Source organism: Triturus cristatus, chromosome 9 (assembly GCF_964204655.1).
Source record: "Triturus cristatus chromosome 9, aTriCri1.1, whole genome shotgun sequence".
Lineage (NCBI taxonomy): Eukaryota > Metazoa > Chordata > Amphibia > Caudata > Salamandridae > Triturus > Triturus cristatus.
Genome location: NC_140592.1, coordinates 838,686,469 through 838,701,809, shown reverse-complemented (window position 1 = coordinate 838,701,809; position 15,341 = coordinate 838,686,469). Strand labels below are relative to the sequence as shown.

General features: G+C 46.3%; 1 protein-coding gene and 1 long non-coding RNA gene across 2 annotated transcripts in view; one reads left to right on the top strand and one right to left on the bottom strand.

Annotated features, from left to right (window-relative positions):
• Positions 1-15,341, top strand: part of TDRD9 (tudor domain containing 9) — a 2,714,501-nt gene that overhangs the window by 1,931,338 nt on the left and 767,822 nt on the right. The window contains exon 29 of the mRNA XM_085626273.1: positions 4,205-4,357. Within this exon, the coding sequence (XP_085482399.1) occupies positions 4,205-4,357 (153 nt within the window). The remainder of the gene's footprint in view (positions 1-4,204; positions 4,358-15,341) is intronic.
• LOC146798921 (uncharacterized) overlaps positions 1-15,341 on the bottom strand; it is a 405,452-nt gene that overhangs the window by 230,961 nt on the left and 159,150 nt on the right. The gene's annotated exons all lie outside the window — the stretch shown is intronic.

The window sequence follows — 15,341 nt, the reverse complement described above, 5'->3', positions numbered from 1 at the left end:
ATTAATGTAGGCGGTTGTTCCACCATTGCAGTTGTCTTCAGTACGGCCGGAAGGCTGATTCTGCCTTCATTTCGGCCCTCTGACTGTGTACTTTGCCCAAGAGGGCTCCCCGCACACGGGTTGAAATTTACCCTCTGTGGGGTATTTGCTGGCTATTCAGTGGTTACCTTAGCCGTTCTTCACTGGGTCAGACTGTCCATCTCCTCTAATGTGCTGCGATCTTAACGTTAATACCGCTCTATCGTACCTTAGGTTACAGCAGGCTCCAGTTGCCTGTAGTATATTCTATGCCTCAGTATGGGTTCCGTACCACATAGCCTATGCTTCGCCTGCCCTACCAAGGCCCCTTATTTCATCATCATAGAGCTCCTCTTGTCCGTGATGGCTGCTTTCTTTTCCTGACCACTGCCTCTTGGGGCCTTTGTTCTGTTCAGTTTAGGAACAGTTCTTTCACGGATGACGCACTGTCATCGTTTTGCGCCCAGAAAAAGCCTCTGGGCAGCATGTTTATTGGTGCTGGTGCCAATTTGGAGTACAGCCTGGTATGTCTACTGTTATAGAGTGTTTGCGTTACCGCTTCTATGCTCAGCCCTTACTGGGCTTGTCTTTAAAGGTGGCAGCTTTGCTGTGTAGATCTTTGATGTACACTGCCTTATGCCTTCATTCTCCGGGCACTTTCCATATGGGACTGGCTGAACATTCTTTGTTGCTTCCACACAGGTGTTTTCCACACTTCGGCATTGGGCTCCTGCTGTAACACTCTCAAGGAGGGTGTTCTCTTCAGGGTACTCATTTTTTGGGTCCCTGGGCCTTTAGGTTGGTCCTCACTATTTCACTATCGTGTCTGGCTCCATCTCCTCATCTCTCTAGCGGGGGACCGTGGCTTCTCTCGGGCAGGTGACTGATGTCGCTTGCATCTCTGGACATGGTCCTGTCCACTTTTGCTTCCATATTACTGTTGGTACTTTACACGTCATCTAGTATTTGATTATGTAAAACGTTGTTTTACACGTATGTTTTCTTAATCCATTTCTGCTCTGTGCTCTTCACACAGCAGAATCGTGCCGGCAACGTTCCTTCCTGTGGTGTCCGTGGTCTTCGCCCCGGTCTGCTCATCCTACGAGCTCTTCTGTGGGTGTCCAGCTTGTCAGATACCCCCTTTTTTTTACCAGTTGCCTACCCTGCTGATGCATCTTTCCACTATGGGTGGCTCACGCTACCTTACAGGACTTTATTTTCTATGCTTCGTGTGGTTCTTCCATCCACACGGCATGCTATTTATGTTCCTGTCTTCCACATTTCTATTATTCTACTGTCTTCCGGTTTTGGGTACTTATGATTCTTGCCGTCCGCCCTCTCACATCTCTTGTGAAGGAGAGGCTGCGTGCTGGAGTGTCTTGTGTTTCTGGTACGACCATCACTTCCTGGCCAGGGGCCGGCATTCTGCCAATGCTGCCCCACGTATCTTGGCTGGTGCGGATTCGACAGTGCTGTTTTCCACTGTTGTGCATACTGGACCAGTATGCGCTCTGCTGTCATACCAGTTGGTCATTTCTCTGGGTTTTTCTTCAGTCCACACATTGGACCCTGCGGATCCATGTGACCATTGGCTCAGTCCTCTTCTTTACGAAGCTATGAACTCTCACCTCCGCACCAACATTTCTAGGTCTATGCTTTCCTTCTCTCAACCCGGTATACATACGGGGGTCTTCGAGCTGTTCTTTAACGGCTTGTAGTGCCTTTGCCTCCTATTGTTTGAAGCTCTTTCAGAGCTTCATGGGCGGGTGTGACTGGGCTGGCTTGCAGTTCCCACTGTGTTTTGTCACCTTGCTGACGGCTACGTTCTCATGAGAACTTGGTGGGGGTTCAGTCGCAGGCCTGCCTCCACTATGGGTATGGCTTTGGTATCTATTCTACGTTAAGGAATCTGCGGCTAGATGTCTCTATCAGATTGACAAGTTACTTACCTTCGGTAACGATGTATCTGGTAGAGACACAGTCTAGCCGCAGATTCCTTAACACCCGCCCGTCCTCCCCGTTCTGCGAGGACCTTTTCAGGTTGGGCTTCCTGAACTCGCCTCCCTCCGGGTGGCTGCTCTTCTACGGGGTGACGTCTTTCACTTCACTCCTACACAGAATGCTTCATTCTGTTTGCTTGCGCTACTCCGGCCCTTCTCGGAATCGGGCGGTATGCTAGCTGTGTTGTCCCTTGTGGAATCTACTTATGTTTGCCTACCCCCTCTATCCCCTTCTCAATTGCCTTGGGGTCTCCTAACTCCCCTGCAGTCCATTGGTTTCAAGTCTTTTGGCTCTGCCTCTGTCTATGGGTCTATTACTAGGGATATCACGTCCCTTTCTGGTGCCGTCCTACAGTGAATTGTCCTTGATCATGTGTTCCGGACATGTTGTCCTTCACGAGTCTGTATTGTAGTTGCAGACTTTCTGTCGTCTGCCATAATGCTTTTTCACATCATCCTCTACCTCCGGGGGGTTGCTTCTCAGAGCGGTGCTCTGCTCTTCCCTTCACTAATTTCAGTATACAGTGCCTGGCCCTGTACTTTATGGCGCTATTTTTCACCATTCAAATTCTTTTGTTTTTTCATCTTTTTTGCACACTGTTCCCATAATCTCACAGTTTTTAGTGGTGGCTGCGTGTTGTGGCGCGGAAAAGTTTATCCAACGAAAACTGACGTCAGCATGCCAGGAGGGGCATATATGGCTCCGCTGGCGTCACGTCCGTGGACGACGTCAGGGCGGAGCCGTGCGGCACCACCCCCGGCGCACATAGGTGGTGCTGCAGAAAGTTTTCCGGATCCAGTCTGGTGCCTGGGGATATTCTAAGTTAAGGAATCTGTGGCTAGACTGTGTCTCTACCAGATACATCGTTAACGAAGGTAAGTAACTCGTCCGCCAGGCTGTCTACTTTAACAATAGGGCAGCTCCGCTGCTAAGTGTTCACCATTTGCCATTCTTAGACGGCCCACGCTTTGAAGCTTGCCTTTTGGGCGACACCCGCGTGGCTTCCTGCTAGAGTGTTAATAATTCAACCCCACAAATGCTTCTATTGTGCCCTTCCCTGAGAATCTTTACATGTCTCTCCAGGGGGGTAGAACGCTGTCTCAAGGACAGACCTCCATGTGCAACTGTGAACAGGCAGAGGAGCCTGTGGGCAACAAAGTGGCAACTTTGCAAAAGCTGCACACAGCAACAAGTTACATTAATTTCAACCTGGGCTTCTAGTCGGGCTTAATAGGAGTTGTTTGATACCTTTGAATATCAATACCAGTCAGAATTTAGAAAGGCTGAGGTGTCAGCTTGTAACTCTGCTCTCATTAATAGGGCTACTAGCCTTTTTCACAGTAAAAAGGACAATTGCAGGATTTTACTGTTGGAACAAGTAAAAGTATATGTTCCACTTTCTAATATACAGCACCCTGCCTTAGGGCTCGAAAAGTCTACTTTATAGATTATCTGCATATATTGAAAAGGGAAGATAGGGCTTTGCCATTTCTTTAAATGTCAAAGTCGAATTAGCACTTTGAAACTGCCCTTCCCATCTGCAGTGGCAGACTGGGAGCTTGTTCTACCTTTGTCACAATGAGGGTAGCACAACCAGTCTTACCGTCTCTGGGGTGACTCTCTAACTTACAGGCCCTGGTTACCATATACTAGTGATTTGCAGGTTAGTGAGCTCATGCCTATTGGGTATAAGCCAATGAAACATGTATACTTTACGGTCAGGGCACAGACACTGAGTTCTTGTTAGCAGGCTTCAGTGCATTCAGAGTCGAGAAACCAGCATCATCAGTCCAAAACTTTGGAAGTAACCATAGAAAAAGAGGCATTTCCTTCCAGTCCTGCTCTTCACTTCCGGAGCGGAATAAAGGCGATACAGAGCTGCATGGCACCAGCTACCGGCGCGCTGGAGTGTACCGCCTTTAAGTTTCTGGATCCAGCCTGACGCTTGGCGGAATAGTCACACGGTGGGGAATCTGCAGTTAGACTATCTATCAGAAAGAGCATTACTAAAGGTAAGTAACTTTCATCAAGTTTATTTTCTGGTTTCTTTGGAATTAATATGTACTTTTGTGGTACATGTACCTTGTGTTGTACCGAAAGAGCTCATATCCTATTCTTTGTATTGTTGGTTATAAGTAAACATATATTTTACAGATGACTCCAATTACAACCATTTATTTTGTAGCAAAGCAATGAAATGCTGAATGACATGTTCCACTCTGGCAAGAGAGAGGGTTTTGTACTACAATCAAGTTATCGCAGACATGGAGAAAAAGAGCTTATTAAGATGTTGACCGACCAGTTCAATGCCAATAAACTTGGTCCAACAAATTGTAAGGTAAATTTCCCTTTGCTAGTTACAACAAACAAGCAGGTTGACTGCATCTGATCTTCTATTCTCATCAAATGATCATTGTAGAAAGATGAAAGGTGATCACAAATTGTGTGATGATTTAATAAAACAGTACTGCATGTTGTCCCACAAGTTTTGCATGAGCTATGACAGAGAGGGAACCTAAAAACTGAGGTGTCAATAGAGGGACTAATTTTGACCACAGGAGGGGTTGATAGAAGAGACAGTGGGTTGGTGGGAGGAAAGGCCATCAATGGTGTCTGCCTACTGTAACTTTGAAAATGTCATTTTCACTTCTACCCTGGAGGGCAGAAAATTTTCGTGTGGTCAGTATCTGCGACTGGCCACTCAAAAACTTGGGCAACAGAGTGTCACCTTTTAATCAAAAGCTATATTAATTTCTACTTGTGCATCAAGTTGGTTTTAATATCACAATTATTTTGATACTTTAAAGTGTCAACTTTAGTAGTCCCGTTCAGGAGTTAGCACGGCTGAGTTGTCAGTGTACAACTCTGTACTTGCCAATGGGACCACTAGCCGGCCCACAGTAAAAACGACAATTTGAGGTTTATACTGTTAGGGTATATAAAATGCATATCCTGCTTTTTAATATACAGAACCCTGCCGTAGGACTTGATAGGCCTTCCTTGTGGGGGGGGGGGAGGCGCAGAAAAGGGAAAATTGGAGTGACATCCTTCTAAATCGGAAAATTTATCATTTTAGGAAAGCATGTTGCACTTTCTTAAGAAATTAAAGGAAAGCATTTTGCACTTTCTCAGTGGATTAGTGCATTAAAATATAATAACTAACTTTGAGTTTCCTTGAACACGTGCAATAGAAATTAATATCTCCTTATCTCAATTCTTTTAAATCTGAATTTTTATCATCTTGGGACAGCGTGGTGCACTTTCTATATAAATGAAAGGACATCATTCAGCACTTTCTCTGTGGATTAGTTCAGTAAAACATAAGAATTAGCTTTGAGCTTCCAAACTCGTGCAATAGGAGCTAATCTCTCCTTATTTCAATTCTTAAAGTCCGCACAGTGCATTTTATCTCTGGATCGTTGCATTAAAGTATAATGTCAATTTCAGTTTCTCCCTTTTTTTCGATTAGTGCATTAGAAATAAATCTTTTAGCAAATCTTTTCCTTATTCTTAAAAAAAAAAAGCACAGAGTGCAGTATCTCTGGATCAGTGCAATAATGTATAAGTATTGGTTCCCATCCTCCCCTTTCTGAGCATAACATATCTTATAATGGGGAAGAAGGTGTTAAAAATGGAGTTCTCTTTCAGATAATAAAAACTACGATGAGTGTGTGTGTGTATGTACACAAGAAAGTGAGATTATTTCTCCTCTCGCATTGTACTGAAATCTCCCCGCATTTTAGTGAGAAATGATTAATCATTGCTGAACTGTCGATACCACAATAGATATAGACACAGCACAATGAACTTTATCAGACGTATTAAAACAAAAGACCATTTTCGATTCAATCGATTCAACTTATGAAGAACGTCACAAATCGCACTATAAAAGTATGAAATTCCTTGGCTACAGTACAGTGCACATTAGTACTAAAATTGTAATTACAAAAATTGTTACAGGTTTCTAACATTTTTAATATGAACTATTAAAACATCGCCGTAAAACTAGAAATGCAAAGTGATACAAGATACATTGATAATAAAATTCTGGATTGTTGTATTAATCATTAGATGATCAATATAATTATAAAGATGAAGGTTCAGCCAACTCTGCCTTAGAAATTAAGAAGCCGTTTCAAATTACTATTTCATGCATCCTGGAAAATGTAAATTTACTGAGGATAAAATTGAACAGTGAAATGCAATGATTGCAATACCATCTTGTTGATTCCGGGAATAACAAAATACTTGTGTGCATTGTGGATGTTGATTTGGAAAATGGATACCAAAACTCCATATTGAATATAACATTAACTTTCTAGCTGTTGCCGGGGGGGGGGTTGTGTGTGTGTGTGTGTGTGTGTGCGCGCGTTGGTGTGTGCGTGGGTGTGTGTGCGTTGGTGTGTTGCGTGTGTGTGGTGCGTGGGTGTGTGTGTTGCATCCTATGAGGGACACCTTAACTTTACGCGCCCCATGTGCCATATACAAGAGAGTTATAAGTAAGGTAACCTATGCCATTTGGCTATAAGCAAATAAAATTACAGTTTCGAGGGTCAGAGCGCTGGCACTGAGGTCTGGTTAGCAGGCCTCAGTGCCCTTTCTGAGTGGAATAACCAGCAGCATTGTTTTTAAATCTATGAGGGTGATAATGCAAAAAGATGCATTTCCTTACAATTTACATTAGCCAAGAGATGTGGCATAATCATTTGGGGGTGAGTGTCTGAAAAGTTTCAGCGCTCGGTCCATCATCTCCTTGTGTTTGCTGTGTTCTCCCTGAGTTGGCAGGGTATGCCCAGACGTTGGTCCCTTGCTCACTTTGCCATTGAATTCAAGCCAGCCTGGATGATGAGGGGTGTTACTCCAAAACTGGTCCCAGGATGCTTGTTTCCGGTCCAGGGAAGACCTGGTTTGGCAGTTCGGGCTGGACTATTCCCATGAGGAACAGGGTCAAGACTGTTTTGCAGATGGCTGGGTCTGAACTGAGGTGGCGAAGTGAGCTAAAGAACGATGATGGTTTCAACCCAGATCTTTAACTGGGGGTGAGTGTCTGAAAGGTTTCAGCGCTCTTTCCATCATCTCCTTGTGTTTGCATTTGTACTCTACAATTGAGTCTGACGAGCCTGATGGACCCAAGACAGATTTGTGAGTTTAGTACCCAGTGAGGTGCACAACCATACCATATATTAAGCTGCATTTCCTCACTTTGGTTGCTAAGAGTGGGATCCTGAAAATGTCAAATACAGACTGACTGGAAGGGATTTTCAACAGGAGCTGCAAGGTGTGAGACAGTAGAAGAATCAGCATCTTGAATAAAGATCATGTAGCTTAATATAATTTTTCCCTCTCATTTCTTGTGCTTGTGAAATCATTTGTTATTGTATATGCCTTGTCTAAAGTAATGTCCACTCACATTTTAGGCAGATATGCAGACTTTAATTGACCTGTATGTGAATTTATTATAGATCTAATAGCCTCTTCAAGTGCGTCCTACAGGAATAGCATGTGTTTATTTTTTGAGGCGCCAATTTTATTTTATTACATCTTTGTTGCAATTAGTAGACTGATGGAGGTGGATGGTACAGTAGAGTAGCTCAGTCTCACCCTACTTTTATCATTTCCTTCCTGAGCCAGTGCTTTGGAAGAAGGTTTGTGGATTGATACTTAATGTTAAAGTTGGAGGGTTTTTATGTTAATATTTGTGGAAAAGGGGGATGGTGATGTGACCGCTAAAGCATGAATCTGTTCAAATGGAAAAAGGTCAGGTGATAAGATGTTACACTAAATAGGCAAATGACTGTAGGATGCTTCTGTTCAATCATAGTCAACTTCGTTGCACAGAAGGAAAATCTTAGTGCATAAGCAATTAGATTGACTCATGATACAGGAAGGACGCTTTATAATTGGGATTATGCCAATGAACGTTCAATATTTAAATCAACCAATCTGAAAGAAACACATTAGTTATAGATTCCTTACCTTAGAATTACCCCCAGGTGTCAGACTGGATCCGGAAAGTTTTTTCGTCAGCAGTACCTCCGTGCGCCGGAAGGTGGCATCAGTCAGCTCCGCGTCCGTCGTCATGGTCGCCGAGATGACGTCGCGGCAGCTACTTAGATGCCGCCCTCGCACGCTGACGTCAGTTCTTTTTTTTTCCGTGCCAGGGAAGAGTGGTACCTCAGTCAGTTTTTCTCAACTTTTGTCGGTTTCTTGTTTCAAGTCTCTGACTCCGAACAGGTGCACGAGGGATTCCTGTTTTTAAGGTCTGTGGTTCCTGTAACTGATTGATGTTAGTGACGGATCCGCACCGCGTGTGCCTCTTTTGCCTGGAGCGCGACCTCGACCCCAAGTCATGCTCCGACTGTCAGATGTTGAGGCCGAAGGCTTTGCAGGAGCGGTCCCGAAAGCTGCTTGAACGCCGACAGTCGGCTATGCGCTGTTCGAGGTCCCGGTCGAGAGGGAGGTCGAGGGAGCGGTCACGAAGCGAGCACCAATCTGGTTCGAAATCATCAAAGTCTTCGCACTCTGGGTCGGTTAAGTCGAAGCATAAGACGAAGTCGAAGAAGCATCGTCGCTCTTCGACTTCTCGTCGGTTGGCCGATCTGACGTGGCATGCGGGTGGTGCCACTCCACTGCTCCACGTGCAGAGCCCGAAGGGTCGACTCCGAGCTTCCCTCCCTTTTCTGGGACCCGGAGCGACCCCTGCCCAGCTTCGTACAATATACGAAGCGATGCATGCTATCTTTAGGCAGACTGACCCCCGCCAGCGCGCTTTCGGGCCCCGGGGTCTCAGTTTGGGGGCCTAGGTGTGGGCTGCCAGCAGCTCCAGTCTCGGTGCCGCAGGCCCCCCTTGGATCCTGGCCTGGATCCAGATCGGTGCCAGTTTACCTTGTTACACCTCCACCGGCGCCACTTCCTTCGGCACCATTACCGTGTTCAGCGCCGGTCGGCTCCCTGGCCAGCGTCAACCCCGGCCTCCTTCCCGACGTGGACACGGAGCCACACCCGTGTTGTCCAACGCTGGATCCGGCGCTGGGTGGGGTTTTCATGCCCCTCTTCACTCCTGGGGTCCCTTTCCAACAACAGTGGCACCTAGAAGATGATGAGGAGGACTGGGAGGGGATCAGGTGACCCTTTAACTGACTAGCTAGATACTGAGCAGGACTGGAGAGCGGGTCTTGGGGACTCCAGTGGTCTTGACACTTCACCCGACCTTGGCATGTTCTCTCCTCCTACCGTGGCTACGGAGAAGGGAACGTCGTATGCAGTGGTGTTGCGTGGGGCTGCAGAGGCTCTCAACCTCGAGCTTCCTACGGTGGCGGACAAAACTAACCTCCTGACTGAGGTGCTTCAACCAGCAGCAAGCTCTTCAGAGCCCCCGCTGCTGTTTAATGAGGCCCTCACCGACGTCCTTAAGGGCACGTGGTCCAGGCCCAACATGGGGGCTCCCGTGGACAGGATGATCACCTGACGCCATCGCCTGGCTCCAGGTGAGCCCACTTTCCTCTCCCTACACCCCACCCTGGAGAGCTTGGTGGTCCAAGCCTCCACCTCCAAAATTGCCTTCCCTACTGCTCCACTGGAAAGGGAATCCAAGAAGCTGGACCACCTTGGCAAGAAATTTTCACTTCCGTCAGCTTAGGACTGCAGTCCGTAAACACCACATGTCACTTGGGCCATTATTTGTACTCAGTGTGGGATACGGTGGCGCAAGTGCTGCCTCAGTGTCCGGAGGAGGCCCGGGCGGTGCTCTTCCAAGCTGTTGCCACCGGGAGAGATGCAGCAAAGTTTACGATCCATTGTGGGCTGAACATCGCCGACTCTCTAGGCAGGACCATTTCAACGTTGGACTTGCAGGACGCTTATATTCACATCCCCGTCCTGCCGGCCCACCGGCGTTACCTACGGTTCACGGTAGGCCACGAGCACTTTCAGTTTACCATGGCCCCCTTTGGCCTTACCAGCGCCCCTCGGGTGTTCACGAAAGTGATGGCCGGTGGTCGCAGCTCATTTGCGCATGTCAGGGGTTTCAGTCTTCCCCTATCTCGACGACTGGCTGTTGAAGGCATGCTCGCCCCAGGTAATCGTCTCCCACCTCGAGACTACGGCCAACTTCCTGCATTTGCTGGGGTTCTCCATCAATGTGCGAAAGTTGCACCTGATTCCCTCTCAGAAGCTCCTCTTCATCGGAGCGGTTCTGGACACGACGCCGTTTCGGGTCTATCCTCCCGAGCAACGAGTCTGGGATATCCGGGCTATGATTCCGATCTTTCAGCCTCTATTCCAGGTGTCAGTCAGAATGACCCTGATGCTTCTGGGCCTCATGGCCTCCTGCATCCTGCTGGTCGATCATGGGAGGTGGCATATGCCGGCTCTGTAGTGGGACCTGAAGTTCCAGTGGGCGCAGGGGAATCTGTCCGATTGCGTCCAGATCTCGGAGGGCACTGCTTACAACTGCAGTGGTGGCTCACAAACCAGGATTGGGTCAGTGGCAGATCCCTCTCCATTCCCCAACCAAACCACACTGTGGTGACGGACGCATCCCTTCTAGGATGGGGAGGCCACTTGGGAGAGGTGAAGATCAGAGGACTCTGGTCTCCGGCGGAGTCCGGGCTTCACATCAACCTTCTGGAGCTCTGGGCGATTCGTCTTGCACTGAAGGCATTCCTTCCCTCTGTCCGGGGAAGTGTAGTGCAGGTGTTCACGGACAACACCACCGCCATGTGGTATTGCAACAAACAGGGCGGGGTGGGGTCGTGGACCCTCTGTCAGGAGGCCCTTCGCCTCTGGGCATGGCTGAAACATCAGGGCATTTCCTTGGTGGTTCAACACCTGGCTGGTTCTCTGAACGCCAGGGCGGACGAGCTCAGCCGCAGGTGCAAGATGGATCACGAATGGCGTCTTCACTCGGAGGTGGTGCAAGGTCTCTTTCGGCAGTGGGTAGAGCCTTGGTTAGATCTATTCGCCACCGAAGAGAACGCGCAATGTCAGCAATTCTGCGCGGAGGAATTTCCTAGGCGGCACTCGCTCTGCGACGCTTTTCGTCACAAGTGAAGTTGCGGTCTGTTGTACGCCTTTCCGCCTATACCACTTCTGCCCTGAGTGCTGAAGATCAGACGCGACCGGGCCCAAGTCATTCTTGTGGTTCCGGATTGGGCATGAAGAGTCTGGTATCCTAGCTGCTCAACATGGCCATCGTTCCTCCAATCAGACTGCCCTTTCGGGAGGATCTTCTGTCGCAGCAGCAGGGGACGGTCCTCCATCCGAACCGGTCGAGTCTCCACCTCGTGGCGTTTAGATTGAGCGGCGGCAGTTGACGTCTTTCGACCTGCCTCCCGAAGTCTGTGACGTAATCTTGGCAGCCAGGCGTCCCTCCCCTAAGATGGAATACGCCTGTAGGTGGAACAAAGTTGTGGCATGGTGCACAGCAAAGGCTGTGGATCCCCTTTCTGTTCCTCTTTCCGAAGTACTCTTGTTTCTTCTTTCTTTAGCCCAGCAGGGATCAGCCGTCTCTTTTCAAGTCCCCGGTAGTTAACCGTTTTCTCAAAGGCTTAACGCATCTCTTTCATCCAGTCCCCTTCGCTGTGCCTCAGTGGTAATTGTACCTTGTGCTAACTTATCTCATGTGTGCGCCCTTTGAGCCACTACATAACTGTCCTTTACGCCTTCTAACTCTTAAAACTGCTTTCCTGGTAGCCATCACTTCTGCTAGAAGAGTGAGTGAGCTCCAGGCTCTTTGTTCAAAACCCCCTTTCCTGTCTGTTCATCCGGACAAGGTGGTTCTTCGGACCCTTCCGTCCTTTCTTCCTAAGGTGGTCACTGCCTTCCACATCGGGCAGACCATTACTTTGCCTACCTTCTTTCCGCATCCTTCAAAGTAGAAGGAGATGCTCCACCGTCTGGACCCAAAGCGTGCGTTCTCCTTCTATCTGGACCGCACAAAACAGTTCCGGGTGGATGATCAACTTTTTGTTGGCTATGGGGGTGCAATGAAGGGCTGGGCCGTACACAAACGCACCATTTCTCGATGGGTCGAGCTGTGTATCAATGCTTGTTATTCTCTGGCTAAAAAGGAGCCTCCAGTCGGGCTATGCGCTCACTCCACCAGGGCGACGGGAGCCACTACTGCCTTGGGAAGAGGAGTGCCTCTGAATGTCATCTGTCAGGCAGCCACATGGGCATCGCTGCACACGTTAACCAAACACTACTGCCTGGACAGCCAAGTCCGGACAGACGGTTTCTTTGGCTGTTCTGTTCTCCAGGACTTTCTGGTATGATCTTGGTCGCAGACCCACCATCGGGGTTGGTATTGCTGGGGTATCTATTCTAAGGTACGGACTTTAAACTAACGTGTTTCTTTCAGATGCACAAGTTACTTACCTTCGGGGACGCTATATCTGTAAGAAAAATTAGTTAGTTATAGATTCCTTACTTCCCCACCCATCCTTCCCGTTCTGCGAACTGATTTCAAGTGTTAAGGACTTCCTGTCCGGGCCCTAGTTTTGTGCACCAATGGTCAGTGTCTTGCATGGTTCTGCCTTTCTGGCGCGGAAAGTCGTGTACAGAACTGACGTCAGCACACAAGGGCGGCGTCTAAGTAGCTGCCGCAACGTCATCCCGGCAACTACGACGCTGACGTCGGACGAGGAAGCCGACCGACACCACCTACCGATGCGCAGAGGTACTGCTACGAAAAAACTTTCCGGATCTAGTCTAACGCCTGGGGGTAATTCTAAGGTAAGGAATCTATAACTAACTAATGTTTCTTACAGATATATCGTTACCGAAGGTAAGTGACTTGTGCTTTTAGAGTAAGGCATTGTCAAATAATTATCAGGTTTGTACACAAATCCATCTCATTGATAGAGACCTCTTGAGAGTCGAGATGAATAAGGGTTTAATTTTGAGACCTTTTTCTGTGACTAATTATCCCTCGTAGGAGTTGCAAACAGGGAAATTGCTGTACTAAAAAATTCAGAATGGCGATTTTATTAAAGAAAAAACCCATTGAGGTGCATAGGGGAGAGTTATCGCAGTAAGCAGGAGAGGGGAACGGTGACAACATAACAATTGTTTCTTTATTTGGCACTAATTAAACTGCTACGTTTTTCATGAATTTAAGATGGCACAGCTTTCGGGCCCATTTTCACACATTGCGTGTGATTTTGATTCAGTGCTTCTTTTTTTTTTTTTTTTTTTTTTTTTAGAGGGACTACACCTCATTGATGAAATTATCACTGCTAACTTAGATTAAAACTTTAAAAATACCCTTAATCTGATTTTGACAATTTTTGTGTAATTTTACGTTTTCATTATTTGGTTTCCTGATTTTAATATTGCTTTAGTTTGCTTTAAAATTTAACGCAGGGAAAAGCTTGCTGATTCATGCTCTAGCAACTGTGGTTGAAGCTCAGGGTTTATCATTAAAACTGTGTTTTGACCCAGCAAGATATCATATTAAGTGGGTGAGGTATCTTCTTCCTAATTGATAATAGAAAATACTGAAAATTTTGATTGAGGCAGTAGGTGGAATTCTGAAAGATTTAACCCAGTGAGTGTTCATAAAAGAACACTACTTTCCGCTGTAAATGAAGGATTAGGAGTGCCAGACATTCAAAAATATTTCTGATGGATACATCTACCCACGGATTATTTACTATTAGAGTCTTCCGAGATGGGAACCGTAAAGCTTCAGGAGCATCAGTAGCTTGCGCCGTCGTTCTTCTTTGAGACTCTGTCCCACCCAGACATGATTACACTGAGCCCCATACACCCACCAATCTTGCATGCTGACATCTGTATCTCTTTTTCTATGCCCTTCTGCTCGAATTCTCAGCACTGCTTTTCTGATTTTTGTTCAGTTAGAAACACATTTCTCAAACCAAATATAATCTGGCAGTGTGGCAGACTACAGCAATTAAATTGTGTTGTAGGGGCGCTAGAGGGCGCACAAACAAGATGGCCGTACTTGCGTGAGGCTCTTGCTGCCCGGAACCGAAAAACAACATGATCCTGACCCAAATGCCAGCCTGCTGAATGAATTTTGGGGGCGAAGGAACGCATATATCGTCTGGAACACACCGGCCCAAACTTGGAAGCACGAAGGACAAGGAGTGCAAGGAAAAAGATGATGACATAATTGCGGGGGACGCGCTGTTAAAACGGCGGACGACATCTGCATGAAAAAATATACAGTTGGGTGTAAGTGAAAGACCTAGCGCTCCAACAAGATTACACAGCGTATATAACTAACCCCACAACGTACCTGCGGTGCTATCAAACTGGGGGAATACCACCCCAATCCCCAAAGGCTCAATCTAGGATTGATTAAACTGTTTACTTATGTTGATGCACACGCTATCATTAAAAACACAATATGACAGTAAATCAGAAAAGGACAGTATTCATTTGGGCTTTCGTTCTTCTTTAATTTTCAGTAAAGTCTTCCACTCCTAACGCGTTTCGTCGCTATAGGGATTAACCCAAACGACTTCCTCAGGGCTGGACGTAACACAAGTAACGAAAATGGAATATACAATATTTGTATACAAAATAACATAAATAAGCCCAGAATACAAGCTCGTGTAGAGGAGAGAACTTATGTGCATATCAAATCAGGCAGTCTTTTTACTTGTGCTCAATGGTTATACATATATTAACAGATCTTTATAGTGTTTTCAACATGCAGTAATCCTTAAAAAACATTTTTGATGTACATAATCCAAATATCCTGAATACCTTGATAAATCCTACTAAGTATGGTGTCAAGTTACCTTATACCTAATATTATCGATATCACCAGCCCTAGTAAAAGGCATGCTTGGTAAGTTCATCCAATATTAATAAATCTGTACCTTTTATTCTTTGCTTCAAATATCCCTAAAATATTTCAAAATGTTAAACAAGTATTAGTAACTGCGAGACACACGAGGCATAAGCTGATCAATCTGTTAAACGTTTAACAGCTCGAGTCCTCTCAAATCTTACCTCTTAATATTTTCTATTTCAATTCAAATTCCCTCAGAGTTCATGTTATTCGTAACAGTTATCAATGTTAATGTGAAACCCTAAAAAGACAAATACATATACTAATATAGGAACCTAAACAAATTGACTACACCATGCCAATAATCATCTAAAATAATGCCTCTCGTTCGATTATATCGCTTCTCACCTTCATTAGATATCAATACGTGAAACCAGCACCTCTGACTCCCACGTTGTCCAATACAAATAAAATCTAGTATTATCGTCTGAATATTAGGTCTGTAGTCTTCAACGACCTAAGAAAGTTTTTGTGAAAATTAACTACCTGGACGTAATAA